We start from the raw sequence: 14,188 nt of genomic DNA on the forward strand, positions 1-14,188 counted from the left end.
GTGTAGGGAAGAGAGGAAAGTTGTCGGAGGGAGCGACGCGACGGAGCGCAGATTTTACAGGCTAAATTTCGCAGGGCGGGGAGAAGCAGAGTGAGCTTAGCGCCGAGGGCTCTCGGGCGCAGTGAACAGGACACAGCAAACATCGTCGTCGGTCGCACGCCCGGCGAGGCCATTTCTCATGCCTGCTGAAGAAGGCTTTCTGCGGCCGAGACGGACTCTTGTTCTTATCCTGCGGATGAATCGCGCCGACGCGGAGATCCGGCTTTTTGTTTCTGCGTCCAGCGGCGGATTAATACTATTTCCCACCGACCCCGACCACATCGTGGGACTTCAAGACTCGAGAGGAAGGGGAAGAGAGACGAGGCTGGAGCAGCTAGAAGGTTTCTACGAAGGCTTGAAGCCGATATGGTGAGCAGGGGAGGGCTGTCGTCTCTACTCAATAAGACACGATTTCTCTGCTGGTGGTGATCTCACCACTGCGGAGAGAACTCGCCCGCGACAACTTTCTCCACGCACGACACATGGTTGTCTTTATCCCTATATTGAATAGTTTCTATTGATTCCAACTTGCCGCTGATCTTTCATACATTATGAGTCTAAGCGGGGAGAAAGTAGGTGGTGGATAATCTCGATTTGAGGGTTGAGACTGCGAGGACCTCTTGCCGAAGCACCTCTAGGCCAAGGGCTGCCTAATGGTGCTTCTGCTGTATGACAAGCTCGTACTTTCAGTCATAATCACCTATATCCTCATACCGTATCAGAAGAGACAATATGCTAATTAGTTGGAAGACAGGACCGTGGGACAGGAGAAATATACGTCAGAACACAATATAAAACGAACGTCCTCAATCCATGATTGAAAAGACAATATTGTTGATCATCTAATCCTATTTAAAGATACAAAAATTCAGACGACACCAATGCAGTGACATTGAATACAGATAGCAGGGGGGTATTGATATCTTCGCTAGACACCCCTGGTCTTCTCGAGATATGGCTGCGCTGCATACTCGATGGATTGACTCATTCAACGAGTTCCTATCCTTGAATTTAAATATCCCCGGTTCCTTCTGGCAGCACATCAAGGGATTTCTAACCAAGTAGTACTGCGTTAGTCGACTTTGCTCTTTGACCTGGTAACTATGAATAATAGACTCTCTCAGCTTATAACCAGCCTTGGAGTCATGCCACTTGTGATCCAACCTAAACAAGCATCGCACATAGGACTACCAATGGAATATCCCTATTGAACAGGGATTAGGTAGCGCAATACGGAGTGCGGGTTTTGAACCTGTCTTCTACGGGTTAAATATCGAACCCCGATACTAATTGTTCCGAAGAAAAGACCTCTCTAACCCAGTATTCTTGTAAGCCAATTTTATTAAGCTGGTATCAGTATATAGTCTGTCTGTCTGGCTACTTTATGAGCCTGGAGACAGCTTATTAAACATCATGCGCAAAGCAAGTACCACAAGGAATTGCCTGGACACCTGGTAAAATACTGTATACTATATTAGGTACCTACTTTACTGATCTACTTGATATGTACGTCATGGCTCTCCAGGATGTACAGGCATAAGCTAATCGCCCGACTAATTGTCTAGTTCGCGACGGTCCTGGCGATCGGGGCCTATACGGGATAGTACGAAGGACTTCTATACAGGTACCCAAGGGTACACTCGTGAAGAATCGGAATAGGTCTACCATGAAAGAGTTATCTGTATACTTCTGTACAAAATATATTGACTCTCTAGAGCAGCTACTACTGAGAATAGTGATTCTATAGTTAGTTTCTAGATAGACATACTACATGAATACCCAGTACATACTTTTAGGAGTACCTCGGGGTCCCGTCAGCATGTCAATCATTCCATCTGTGCAGTTCCTACCAATAGCCAGCCAGAACAGATGTCTAGCGGGATGCATGGAAGACAAAAGGGCTCTTCTAGAAGGCTGGGCACCAGGAATATTTCGGAGCGAAAGACGTACGTCTGTCCTACCTACCCCGTCTGTTCCTAGGAATCGACGAAGAGTGATTGTTAGGTAGATTCTGAATAGCCTCTCGACGGAGTAGGGGACTTGATAACTTGGTTACTCCGTCGCTACCTCCATGAGTACGGGGTACGCTCGCTGTACATGTACAGTCATGCGAACCTTGCAGCCTCCAGTGGCCAATTCGGTTGAACGGAATGTTGGAACTCGGAGACCCAGGCAGGATTCGGCGATTCGACCCAAACATCACACAGAACGCATCTCGCGTGAGGCCACGATGTGAGCTCAACCCGCCTTGCTCAGACCGACTAGGTACAGACGGTGTACCCAGTGGCAGCCCCAGGGTTTCGTAATCGGATCGGCCTCTAGGTTTCCTCCGTGCAGTGGAGTGGGGGCAATGAGCGGGCCTTTCTCCAGTTTCCTTTTGGTTCCCACAGATAGGGTATGAAACCCGGAGAGAGAGAGACAACTCTCTTTTTTTTTTCTTCTCGTTCGTCTTTGTCTGGTAGCCCCGAGTTTGCCATGCCCTCATCTATTCCCATCCCTTGCGTGGGTTGAAAGGGATACGGCGCCGATTCACCTGCGCCACGAAACAGGATTGTCTGGCAGGCTGACGACGACAGGAATCGGTGCCCGTCATGGCTATCCGACATGGTCTTTCAGACGAGGCTGAAACTCGAATTCTCGACTGCGCCGCGTCGGGTTGCCGGTACAACACCAAGAGCCAACTCTGGCCGCCTTGTGGCACTGTGTTGGTTCTCCGTACACTGTAAACCTAAAAACAAAGTGAACTCCGAAGCAATATGGTTTTGTTTCTTTCTTTTTTTTTTTTTTTTAGAAATTTTTGGAAAAAGAAAAGGACAGTAATGGCCCGGAAAGTGGGTATGTAGCAAATGTAGCAGAGGCCTCTGTACTCCATACGTGAACACGTACAGCTAAAATACCAGAGTACGGTTGTAGACAGTTCTTATCCGGACCATTATTCGAGTCGGTGGACCAACAAGCATTCCATTCTTGTGCAAGGTGCATGGCCCTGTATGACCGATCGGTCGAAGACTCGAGACACGACACGCAGCAACAAAGGGCAGCCACTCGCTGCTGGCGGGGTGGAGGCCTTGACCTGCCTACTTGATGGTTAGCGATTTCTTGACCAGATAGAATAATTGCCCCGTACCTCGACCTTTCTTTTCAGGAGACTGGAGCCTGAACCTGAACCTAGAACCTGAACCAAACTTCTGCCAGGTGGTGCGCCCCTCCCATCCTTTGCCCTTCTTTTTTTCCCATTTTTCCCATTTTTTTCGGTTTTCCACCTTTCCAACGGCAGCCCATACGACCCATCAGTGCAGTAACTTTCAGCCCGTATTGGTACTGTACCGAGTCTATCCCTGGGCTGCTGGCTGGCAGTGGCTGCCACGTCTCCCCCCCTTCGACTCCGTTACAGTACCTGGTATCAGCGTTACCGCCGGCCCTGCCTGCGCCCCCCCAAGCAACCGACTACTTCTTCCCGCCCTCGCCCTCCCCCCCGTTTCCTCTCCTTCTTTCTCTCACAGGGTTGAACCATCACTCGACTCGTCGCCGCCAGCGATCGCCCGCGCTTTCTATTCTGGCCGCCACTACCGGTACTTGGTGTCCTGTCTCACGGCCGGCGCCAAACGGTGCGTAGGCTTTGGCCCCCCCTTCCCTCTCTCGCGAATCTGTTCTCGATTCTCGGTGTGCCTGTTCCTGGTTGCGTTGTCCAGTCCAGTCCAGCTCTCGCGCTGCCCGCATCCTGTTCGAAGCAGTACAGCCCTCAGACAAGACAACTTGAGCGAGCGGGAAAATCTATACAAAATTCATCAAGAACAATAATAACAACGGCGTTTGGGACTTGCTTTCGAAGATACCCTGGCTTGGTTTTACTCTGACACTCCTGATCGGTCGAATCGCCAATTCGTCCTCCTCGATTGCACTGCTGTGTGTGACACAGTTACCACCGAACCCCCCCTCTTGAGTCTGGTAGAGTGAATGGTTATTCCTTAGGCCATTCACCCTCTCATTAGACCATCTGATTGTTTTCCTTGTGATTGTCTTCTTAGGACAATCATTTTTATCTCATTTCATTTCACTTTTTTTTTTCTGTCTGGATCCTCTCGCGAATCATCGCATGTACTCGCAGTAGTAAACCGCGACGATGCTTATTGATGGCGAGAAGTGGGCTTGTGAAGCTTGCGTCCGGGGTCACCGTGTCAGCAGCTGTCACCATAGTGGTACGTGGTCCCTGATTTGATTGCCCCTCGATGCAGCCGGGATCGATCGAGAAGCTGAGCTGACCTGCCGCTGCGTGCAGACCGCCCTTTGACCCACATCAACAAGAAAGGCCGGCCAGTCTCCCAATGTACTCACTGCCGCGGCCTACGCAAGTCACGAACAACCCACGTCAAGTGCGAGTGCGGGGACAAGAAGAAGAGCCATGGTCACAAGAGTGATCCAGACTCGGACAAGAGTGAGCACGATGGTGTTTGGTTGAAACTTGTTGCCCCCCTCCATTTCTGATCTCCCATCACAGAGGATTCCCGGCCGCGCTGTAGCTGCTCACATGGCCAGCGCTGCTCCTGTGCTCTGAAGAAAGAACACCATCTAGATCCTGTTCCCGAGGCGGGCCTGCCCCAACCGTCCGCTCTCTCGGAGACGAAGAAGCCCTTGCTCACCTCGACCAAGTCTGACAGCACGCTCACCGTCTTCCGTGATGGTCACCACAAGCCCGCCCACAAGCACAATGACATGGCACACAAGTGTGGAATGCCCTACACCATCCCTCGGTCCCATACCGTCCATTCCACCGCAGATATCGCTCGTCGCTCCATGGACCATCTGCCCTCTCTGCCGTCGACCTCCTTGATGGGTGAGAACACCAGCACCGGCAGCCATCACCACCAGCAACACCACAGCAACAATAACAAGACAAGTAATATTGCCGACCATCTCGAGCAGTTGACCGGTGTGTCGCCGCCCCGTCTCGTCAAATCCGAACATGGTTCCCCCGACAGTGTCCCCATCACCGCGCTAGAGGATGTGACGAACCCGATCCCGCCACTTGAACTCTCGTCCTTCCTTGACACGTTCACCCCACCACCGCGTCCGTTAGCGTCAGCTCCCCTTGAGCAGCAGCAGCAATCCCCGCAAGAGGAATCGAACTCTTCTGCTACCACGGCAGGTCCCTTTGAGAGGCTGCCGCTAGAACAGATCGTCACCAGCGTGCCTCCAATGAACATTTCCGCCTTCTCTTTTTCAACGACGACGACCACCACCACCTCTCCGATCTCCTGTCTGGCGTACCAAGATCCATACAACGAGCAGTACTTCACCTCTCCCGATACCGACTTTGCCCTGCGCTCGGCTGCCTTCAGCGCCCCGCCTGTTGATTGGTCGAGTTTTCCTCTGTACGCCTCGGACGTCCCGCCCACGACAAGCACACAGGCCCCGTCGTACGCTAGTATGGACTGCAATTACCCGACCGGGTTACCAGCGCCCTCGTCGTCTGGGGACACCTCGGAGGTGGACGAATGGGGGCCGTTCTCGGGTCTGGGTCCCACGGCCGCGAACGATCTGCAGGATCTGCACAGCGTCAGTGAGGGCTCGGATGTCGACCACTTGCGCCTCAGCTCAGCCTCGTCGTTTATCGGCCTGCCCCAGGCGCAGTTGCTGTCGTCAACGAACCTGGACTCGATCAGTATCGACGACTTCCTCAAGTCGGCCAACGAGTCAACCGCCGCCCTGGAGCACCAGCTGCAGGCCACGATGGCCATGGACGTCAAATCGCTTCCGACACCGACGGCCTATGTCATGTCGCAGACGCAAAGCTACGAGCCTATATCCACCCCTGTGGCCAGCGTGCCCCTGACGACTGCCACGACCAGTGGCACGACAACCGCGGCGGTCGAGCCCGTCTGGCCCGCTGCGTTGTTCGACCCGCTCCCCACCTCGGCGGAAGAGCAGTTCTACCGCTCGTCGTGGGTATGATATGATATCCCGGTCGTCGCGGCAATCGAGTAGCTTGCTTGGCCTGTTGGCCCCTTACCACCACCTCCACACCGTCTGATGACCCTGATGAGAGATGATGATAAACCATGCCTGATATTATGCTAATTTAGCCGTGCGAATTCATATAGCATTGATTCCATTGAAATTCCATCCATTGTATTGATACCAGTAAACTGTTCTTCTCTTGTCTAGGCTTCCTTCCTCTCCTAGGCTTCCTCTTTCCGCGCTGTCTTTGTGCTCCCTAGATCGATGCCCTTGAATATGCCACGCACCACACTTGTACATAAGCCTACATCTGATACTCCCCAAATTCAATCAGTACAATGACATCAGACAGGGAGAGCGAATTAGCGGTGAAGCTTTGCATTAAGGTTACGTACCTGTAAGAAATCATCTGACCTATAGTCACAGCACAGAATACAGTTTGATGGCAATAATAGTATCCCATGCCTTGCCTAGGTGGGTAGTAGATAGCGGTGAGTGTGCAGCTGCAGGAGTCTTAGCGAAGCTTCTTTCACTACATGCAGGGTAGAGATTATTTTAGCATGACGTTAGATATCTATTTAAGAAATAGTTCACAGGCTGTATTACTTTAGACATGGAGAAAAGTAATAGTTATATAGTATATTTAGTAAGTGGTATTATGTATATGTAGTAGTGTATGTAGGTTATATTCTATCATCTATTTATACTCCTCCATAAACTCGGCATGGAACTTGACAATGCGCTCCACCCAGGCAGTGCCCGGGGCCAGGAAAGTAGTGCGGAAGTGTAGGGTGTTGGCCTTTTGGCCGAAGCCGGAGCCCGGGACGACGCACACGCCCGTGGCGTCCAGCAGACGCAGACAGTAGAACTCGTCTGGGGCGCGGTTTGCGGCGTGGGCGGCTTCGATGGCTTTGGCGGGGAGGGTGATCGTTGGGAAGAGATACATGGAGCCCTGGATATGTTTAGTTACTTGGCTTTACGTAAGAGATAGGAAGAGATAGTAAGAGATAAGGGGGATATACTTGAGGTTCTTGGCATTCGACACCATCCATACGCTTGAAGGCTTCATACAGGGCGAGGGCGCGTTGGTGCAGACCGGTCCGGATACCGGAGTACTCTTTGTTGTAGAGGTCGTGGCTGGGCTGGCCGGGCTTGGGCGGGTTAACCATGAGCTCGACGAGACATTGGCCGATGACGGGCGGGCAGAGCATGATGCTGACAAACTTGTAGATCTGCTCGACGACCAAGGGGTCGAAGCCGACGAGTTCGAAGTAGCCGCCGCGGTGGCCGCATTCGCCGACCATCCCCTTGGAGACGCTGTGCAGCGAGGCCAGCTCGACGTGGTCGTACTTGCCGGGAACCTCGTGTTGAAGCTGGCGGAGGCGCTTCTTGAACGAGATGAACTCGCCGGAGAAGACGTTGGTCTGGTAGACCTCGTCGGCGATGACGATCAGCCTCTCCTCGGCCGCGATGTCGAGCACGCTCTTGATGTCGTCGGCGCTGAGCGAGGCGCCCGTCGGGTTGCCCGGGTTGATCACCACGATCGAGCGCACGTCGGTGCCCTCGGCCTTGGCCATCTGGAGAGACGAGCGGATCGCGTCGATGTCGGTGCCCCAGGCCTTGTGTTCCTCAAGATAGTACGGCACGCACTGCGCGTCCAGGAGCGACAGGGTTGCCGTGTAGAGGGGATACTGGGGGATGGGGACCAGCACGCCGGAGTTGGGGGAGTCGCACATGACGTTGAGCAGCGTGCTGACGCCCGACGACGCCCCGGCACAGAGGAACAGGTCCTGCGGGTTGGCGGGGAACCCATCCCGCTCTTCGATGAACTTGGCCACGCTGGCCCGGATGGCGGGGGCCCCTTGGCTGTGGCTGTAGGCGCCGACGCTCTGGACCTCCTGAAGCAACGTCTGGGCCCGGTCCACGGCATCCTGCTGGTACCCAAACGCGGTCTTGAGGACTTCCGGCTGTTCGAGCAGCGTGGGGTTCTCCAGCAGACTGAGCACCTGGCGGAAGAAGGTGATGGGCTTCTGGTCGAGCTGCTGCGGGTTGCCGATGTTGGCGAAGATAACGCTGTCAAAGGGCAGGCTCTTGTCGCCCTCGGTCAGGCGGACCCGGTATTCTTCTGCCTTCACCGCGAGCTCGCCACGCACCGCATACTTGGCCTTGCGTACGTTGGGGTTGACGTGCTGCAGCGCCAGCCGGCGCACATCGGTGCTCGTCGATAAGTCCCGCTTGGGCGCAATCGACAGGATGCTGCTGCTGGTGTTGGTGCCGGTGGTCGTGGTGCCGGTCACAGTCGACATCTTCAAATCTAAATCCCGAGAGAGAGAGAGAGAGTCAGAAGGTGAGGTAGTTCAAGACAAGTTGTATTGAAAGGGCTCTCTCTCATTCAAAAGGTGCAGGTAACGTCCCCGGTATTTGTACTCCGGAGTATGACTGACAAGCCGCGGGGACGACCCCACGAGCGGGGAGTCAGAGAGATAGTGAAGGGGGGGAAAGAAGAAGGGGGGGGTGGGCATTGGCCACCAACGTATGATCGAACACGAGACGTCCTGGCATGATTGGAGGAGTGGGGGAAGGAGAAGGGGGAAAAAAGCAATCAAAGCAAAGCAATCGGCAGAAACATCGAGTAAAGCCCCAGACAGCGAAACACAGCCAAAGGAAGAAGGCAACCACCGTAGCGCAGGGATCCGAGCCGAACTGTCCATACCTGACGATAACACCCTCGAGCCCCCGGCAGGCTTCCCGAGCGGGACACTGGCATTGAAGGGGCGGCACGACTGGGACCACGCGTTCCGTCGGGGAATCGAGGATCGTAGCGCCGTAGATCGGACGCCAACGGCGAGCTTAACGGACAGGGTCATATTTCTGTGTAGCATCCGCACTGCGCGATTTCTCCACAGGTGTCACGACGAGTAAGCAAAGCAGTTGGTTGAGCCACCACAAACTGACGGTGGTTTTTTTTGGGGGGGGGGGGCGCGCTGCGAGGCTCGGAAGACGGCGATGGGAGAAGTCGGGGGCGGTGAGGAATGCAGACGCCGCCATTGGGCATGCCTGCTGAGTCAGCGTCTGGATGCCTGGGGCTCTCTCCACTGCAGCACATCTTACCACGGGCAGTCGAGCGAATGGCGAGAGACAGGGAGGGGGGGAGGAGAGAAAGGGAGAAGAGGGTCATCCCTGACGGCGGCTGTTTCTATCCTGGTTGGGTCAATCGCCGTCAATCGTCTTCAAGAAAATTGGAAGTACAGAGTAATGGGGGATGGTCAATTGGATACCAGTCGTACCTTGGCAGCAAAACCTGGGGGGACCAGGAGAAAGCCATGGAACTGGGGGGAACCCAGGGTCTCACATGATGGTTTGTGCCATAGATTAATACTGAGTAGTAGTAGTAGTAGTAGTAGTGTTGGTGGTGCTGGTGCTGGCGTGGTGAAGAATACTACTCTGTACAGTGAGTGCAAAGAGGGAGAAAGTTGTGGACAGTTTATTCCTAGAAGATATAACTTCTCATAATACCAGGTACTTAACTACCTTTTCTATATGACAATAATATTTTAATCTACTAGGTTTTTATTTATTTCTGTTCAAAGTATTAAGATACTAGAGGCCCTACTACATATATAATTAATTGAATAATATATATTACAGACCTGCTACTAGACCATATATTAAGGATGGAGAGGCTCCCCAGTCTTTCTATAAAAATAATCCTACGAAAAGACTACCTTTTGGCTACATGCTTAAAACTTCCAAGGACTTGACCGAATGGTCGTGCATCTTCATTACGTCTAGTGGTACAGCAGCTTGCATTGCTTTTGCTCTAGAACGGGATTGGGGGGGGGGGAGAAAAAGTCGTCAAGACTCAGCTCCGCTCACTGCCACGCAGCCGTACAGCCTGGCCGTACTTCTGCAGCTTTGTGATCAGAGAGTCGCCATGCTTCACCACATCCGCATATTGCTTGTTCTTGTCATCTGGCCGGTTGGTCTCGATGATCCCGTTGACTCGGTCAATGGTGCATGCTATCCGGTTGCTTGCGATGAACTTGGCCAGGTCGCTGAAAATTTAGCTACATAAACAGGATAAGTTGTAAGAGAAAGAGAGAGCATACCGATCCAAAAAGTCGACGGTGACACCAAAGTCATTGGCCATGCTGGTCAGACCGACCACCCGGTAGCTCTGAAGAAGCTGCTGGTAGGCGCGCAGCCGCATCTCCCGGACAAACCAAGCCCGGTGTTCGTGGAGGTAGCGGTCCTGGGTGAGAAATTGATCCTCCACGGCCGCCAGAGCGGTGAAAAATGAGCGGTAGTTACCATTGTAGAGGCTGTTGACTAAGTTGGACAGAGGTGAAAAGTCCATCGGGGTTTCGATCTCGGCCTGGTTCCCAGAGCCGGTCCCGAATGTCGTGAGGTTGACGATCGTGGTGGCTGTCCCCGGGGTGGCGGTCGACGTAGGGGCATCCTTCATGTCCTCATCCTGAGCGGAGGGCCCGGCAGACACGCTGCCGGTCAGGGCAGCAAGACGGTCCTCGCCATCACCCAGGATGGCCTTGATTTCGGGGGCATCCACCACCTTGGCCTTGAAGTCGACTCGCTTGAGGGCCAGAGACCCGGCAAGGACCGAGTAGACCACCAGCGCCGAGTAGCTGCAGAGCTCGTAGCTCGTAAAGGTTGACAGGCTGTCCAGAAGCAGAGGAGCAGCAACACTGTAGGAACGGACGGTAAGAAGATGCAGGCCTCGGTAGGCCTTGAGGCGGTTCCTCCGGTCCCAGTCACCGCCACTCTCGACCAAGGTGTTGGCTCTCTCCAGATTCTTCTTTACAGAGAATGAGTCTCCAAAGAAAAGCCCGATCCGGATCATGGCAAGCACGATGTCGATCTTTGTGCCGAGGAACGAAGTCTTTTCGAGCAGGGCTTCAAGCGATTCGATGGATTTGTCCTGCATCAAAGTTTAGACAATTCACATACGAAAAAAGAAGAAGAGAAGAAAAGAGAAAAGACTGACCTTGTCTCCTACTCGCGCCCAGAACTCGGCGCGCTTCCCCCTCGCGGCCAGGACCTCTGTTTCTCCCGCGGCCTCCTCCGCCTCGTCTTCTTCCTTCTGAAAGGTCTCTAGCTCCTTCTGGTTATCATCCAGCAACGACTGGTAGAGAGCTTCATCCCAGGGGAAATCGATCTTCTGCAGCGACTTCCGGGAAGCCAGCATGCTGGATGTGAGGATGGGTTTTGCCGTGGTGGATGGATGCTGCGGAACTCCCTCGCCGGAGGGGTTCAGGATGCCGTCGACGGGGTGAGCGAGAAAGCGATAGAAGGGAGCCATCTTGTGCTCGGAGATGGCATCTTGAAGCTTCTTCAGCGACTTTTTCTGCACGGCCGGCGAGCACGACGAGTTGGAGAGGTTGAAGACATCTTGGGCGAGGGTCAGGTCGGGGAAGGTGATGTACTGCGGATCGGACCCCATGGTGGTCGAGACTCGCGCGGGGGAGGCAGGAACCTGCTAGGTTGACAAGAAGGAACGGAGCGATGTGATTACGAAGGAGAGAGCGAACGTTGGATACAGGCAGATGAGAGCTGACTATCTTGTTTGGTGGTCGCCAGGCGGAGAGTTGGGAATCGGGATGGGATCACCGCCTGAGCTGAGCTGGCAGAAAGTTTTTCCATTCCGGCATATATTAGTCTGTTGTTTACTTTTTGAGGTACAGCTGTCATCACCAGTTGACCTGGTCAACTCTGGCTCGATTAATTAAACAAGTTCATGCAGGGCTGAGTCTTAGCACTGGCCTTAGCATGAGCAAGACGCATCGGATCTCTCCGAGAATCTATAGTTAGTAGTCTACACAAGTGCTGGACTTGAACCTAGTACGGAGTACTTGATATACAGTAATAGCACTTGATATGATATCTTGATATACTTGATATGATAGTCTTGATATGAATAGGTTCTAGACTGGTCAAATTGTATCTACATGCTTAACCATCCTTCTGTCTTATAGGGCAGGGGTACGCTCTATTAACATGGGTAGAATAAGAATAAATTCGAAACAAAGAAACAGAAAGTTAGTACAGCGATAGGGGAAAGGGGACGTATACCTTCTTTAATTATATAGCGGTCAGCTACGTAGACACTAGGTAGACTGTCGAGGCACACGTTTCTCAGGTCTTGTGGCTGTCGATAATGTCGGCACAAACTGCCAACGAGTCTGGAAAATTAGAGTTCCAGGAAGGAAGTGCTCCGACGCGAGGCGTTGAATATTTGACTCGGAGCATACAGAGGAAACGCGGTCGTGAAGTCGTACTCCGGCAGTAGCAATTGACATGTGCTTGTGAACGAATTTAAGTTTATGGAATGCATAGTTTCGGCATACTAGGTTAGGTACCTAGTACCTAGAGGTACTTAGTAGGTACTTATGTGGCAGTCCACTGGGTCTAATAGTACTCGTAGACTATCTAATTTGACTAGTGACTCGTTAGTAGGTATTCTTATTAGTCGGGCCAAAACGCGGTTCTTAAATCTGTTGCATGACAGCGCAAAACTTCCGACAGGGAGGCGGAACGCCTCGATCTGCACGTGGGCCAAATCGTGGTCTTCATTAGAAAGGCTTCAAGATGCGCCTCGCCACTAGAGACTGGGAGTTGATTTGGGTGTACGGAGAACTCCCTGAATCGGGGTCACCAGCGCGTGGCCTCGTGTTGGCGGAGGATTCCCGTGCTTAGTAGATGGCGTCAACCCACGCGTGGATATTGATCATGGTAGACAGGAGTGAGCAGTAGGTAGTACTCTACTTATCTATAGTAATGGTACCTACCTACCTGGTACTGTGAGATATCTAGCCGTACCTGGTAGGTACCTGAAGGTAGGTAACTACCTAAGGTAACAGTCTGATAATGTCTTCCACAAATAAGATTGATAGAGTTTATCTGTCTGTGTATCATCTTATCAAAATACCTTTAATCCGTTCACATGAACTACTCCGTACTATGTAGTAGGTACAGTATCTACCAAACTTCTTACTCCACTCCTCATTTCAAGTGTGCATGTGCCCTGCCGGATCCCGGTACAGGCAGTAAGAGTAGGTAAGAACGTTCCACTGGGACCAAACAATATGTAGTAAAGGCTCCATAATGGAAGTCTTGTTCTTAATAATAATAATAAAATAATAATAATAATAATAATAATAATAATATGAAATATCCTGTAAGGCAAGAACGGGTGACCGCCCGAGGCCGTCGCCCAGTCGCCAAGGCACGTGCGGGCACGTGGTGGACCGTGGCCGACTTCCCCAGGCCCCTTCAATTCCTCATAGGTTGCAGGACTTTGGCTGCGACGGCACCAGTGCTTGATCCAGCTTGATCCAGCTTGATCCAGCTTGATCCAGCTTGCTCCAGCTTGCTCCAGCATCGACAATCCAGCCAGTCCCTTCGAGCAGAGACCGCGATGCGCGCCACTCCTCCAGAGCTTCCAGTCTCTCGGCCTGTCCGAGAACTGATGAACGCGCATCCTTGTCCGACAGAGGGAGCCTGCTCAGCCTACGACAGCGCAGAGAGTCATCATGTACGCTGGAGCTCTCTAGGGAGTAGGTAGCCATTACGAGGCCTGGAGGATGCTGCGTGCAGTTGCCACTCGATGATCCCTTCAGGCTTCCAATTGAAGCCACGGCCAATGTACTACATACATGGACAGTCCCCAAGGTATGTACCTACTATGTACTACCACTGTCTCAGTGCCAGTGTCCACTATCAGTGCCCACTGTCAGTATCAGTACTCCGTACATACCTTACTCCTACTGTCTTCCCCGGCCCCAACGCTAACCTCGCTCGGTGAGAACCGACCGAACAACTTTAGCTCCACCTGGCGGAGTGTAGCGCTGTAGCTAACTAAGGGTTGCATGCCATCCTCATGGATCTTTCGTACTGTTGGTTGCTGTCTTTTTGGCTTGACTTTTTTTTTTACTTGGGGGGGGTTTTTGTTTTGCTCCTCTTCTAGACCCCCCCTATCTTTTCGGGTTAGTTGCAGAGCTGCTTGGGGCTCGAGATGAGTATAAAACAATCCTGGCCCGCGCTCGTCCCTTGCCCTTCTCTCCCCTGCACCGTCCTTCCCTCGTCAGACGCGGCTAACTGAACAAGGCTGGTCTCGTGCCCGCTTTTGTTATCATCTTGTTTGGACCCCCTCGGACTGACTCCCGTCTGATTTATT

At 52.7% G+C, this 14,188-nt stretch overlaps 3 protein-coding genes across 3 annotated transcripts; 1 reads left to right on the forward strand and 2 right to left on the reverse strand.

Moving 5' to 3' along the window:
- Positions 1 to 4,162: 4,162 nt before the first annotated feature.
- ASPZODRAFT_70008 (hypothetical protein) lies at positions 4,163 to 5,991 on the forward strand (the record flags this gene model as incomplete). The annotated part of the gene is made up of 4 exons (XM_022729632.1): positions 4,163 to 4,238; positions 4,319 to 4,486; positions 4,538 to 5,117; positions 5,199 to 5,991. 4 exons carry the CDS (start codon positions 4,163 to 4,165, stop codon positions 5,989 to 5,991), a joined length of 1,617 nt encoding a protein of 538 aa, XP_022579972.1.
- Positions 5,992 to 6,694: 703 nt separating this feature from the next.
- On the reverse strand, positions 6,695 to 8,408 carry ASPZODRAFT_26811 (hypothetical protein; the record flags this gene model as incomplete). The annotated part of the gene is made up of 2 exons (XM_022728064.1): positions 7,020 to 8,408; positions 6,695 to 6,949 (listed from the first exon to the last, which is right to left on the reverse strand). Exons 1-2 carry the CDS (start codon positions 8,301 to 8,303, stop codon positions 6,695 to 6,697), a joined length of 1,539 nt encoding a protein of 512 aa, XP_022579973.1. The 5' UTR covers positions 8,304 to 8,408.
- A 1,415-nt stretch (positions 8,409 to 9,823) lies between these two features.
- ASPZODRAFT_134120 (hypothetical protein) lies at positions 9,824 to 11,568 on the reverse strand. Its single transcript, XM_022723439.1, has 3 exons — positions 11,000 to 11,568; positions 10,107 to 10,933; positions 9,824 to 10,052 (listed from the first exon to the last, which is right to left on the reverse strand). The coding sequence occupies exons 1-3, from the start codon at positions 11,453 to 11,455 to the stop codon at positions 9,860 to 9,862; spliced, it is 1,476 nt and encodes a 491-aa protein (XP_022579974.1). The 5' UTR covers positions 11,456 to 11,568; the 3' UTR covers positions 9,824 to 9,859.
- Between the last annotated feature and the right edge of the window lie 2,620 nt (positions 11,569 to 14,188).

Source organism: Penicilliopsis zonata, assembly GCF_001890105.1.
Source record: "Penicilliopsis zonata CBS 506.65 unplaced genomic scaffold ASPZOscaffold_11, whole genome shotgun sequence".
NCBI classification, from domain to species: Eukaryota; Fungi; Ascomycota; class Eurotiomycetes; order Eurotiales; family Aspergillaceae; genus Penicilliopsis; species Penicilliopsis zonata.

What these genes read in the sequence shown, in the direction of transcription:
- ASPZODRAFT_134120 (XM_022723439.1), bottom strand. Translation starts at nt 11,455, where the DNA reads ATGGGGTCCGATCCGCAGTACATCACCTTCCCCGACCTGACCCTCGCC. An exon ending in GGGCGCGAGTAGGAGACAAG is followed by an intron (nt 10,934 to 10,999) that starts GTCAGTCTTTTC and finishes ACTTTGATGCAG; the next exon opens with GACAAATCCATCGAATCGCT. An exon ending in ACCGTCGACTTTTTGGATCG is followed by an intron (nt 10,053 to 10,106) that starts GTATGCTCTCTC and finishes CTAAATTTTCAG; the next exon opens with CGACCTGGCCAAGTTCATCG.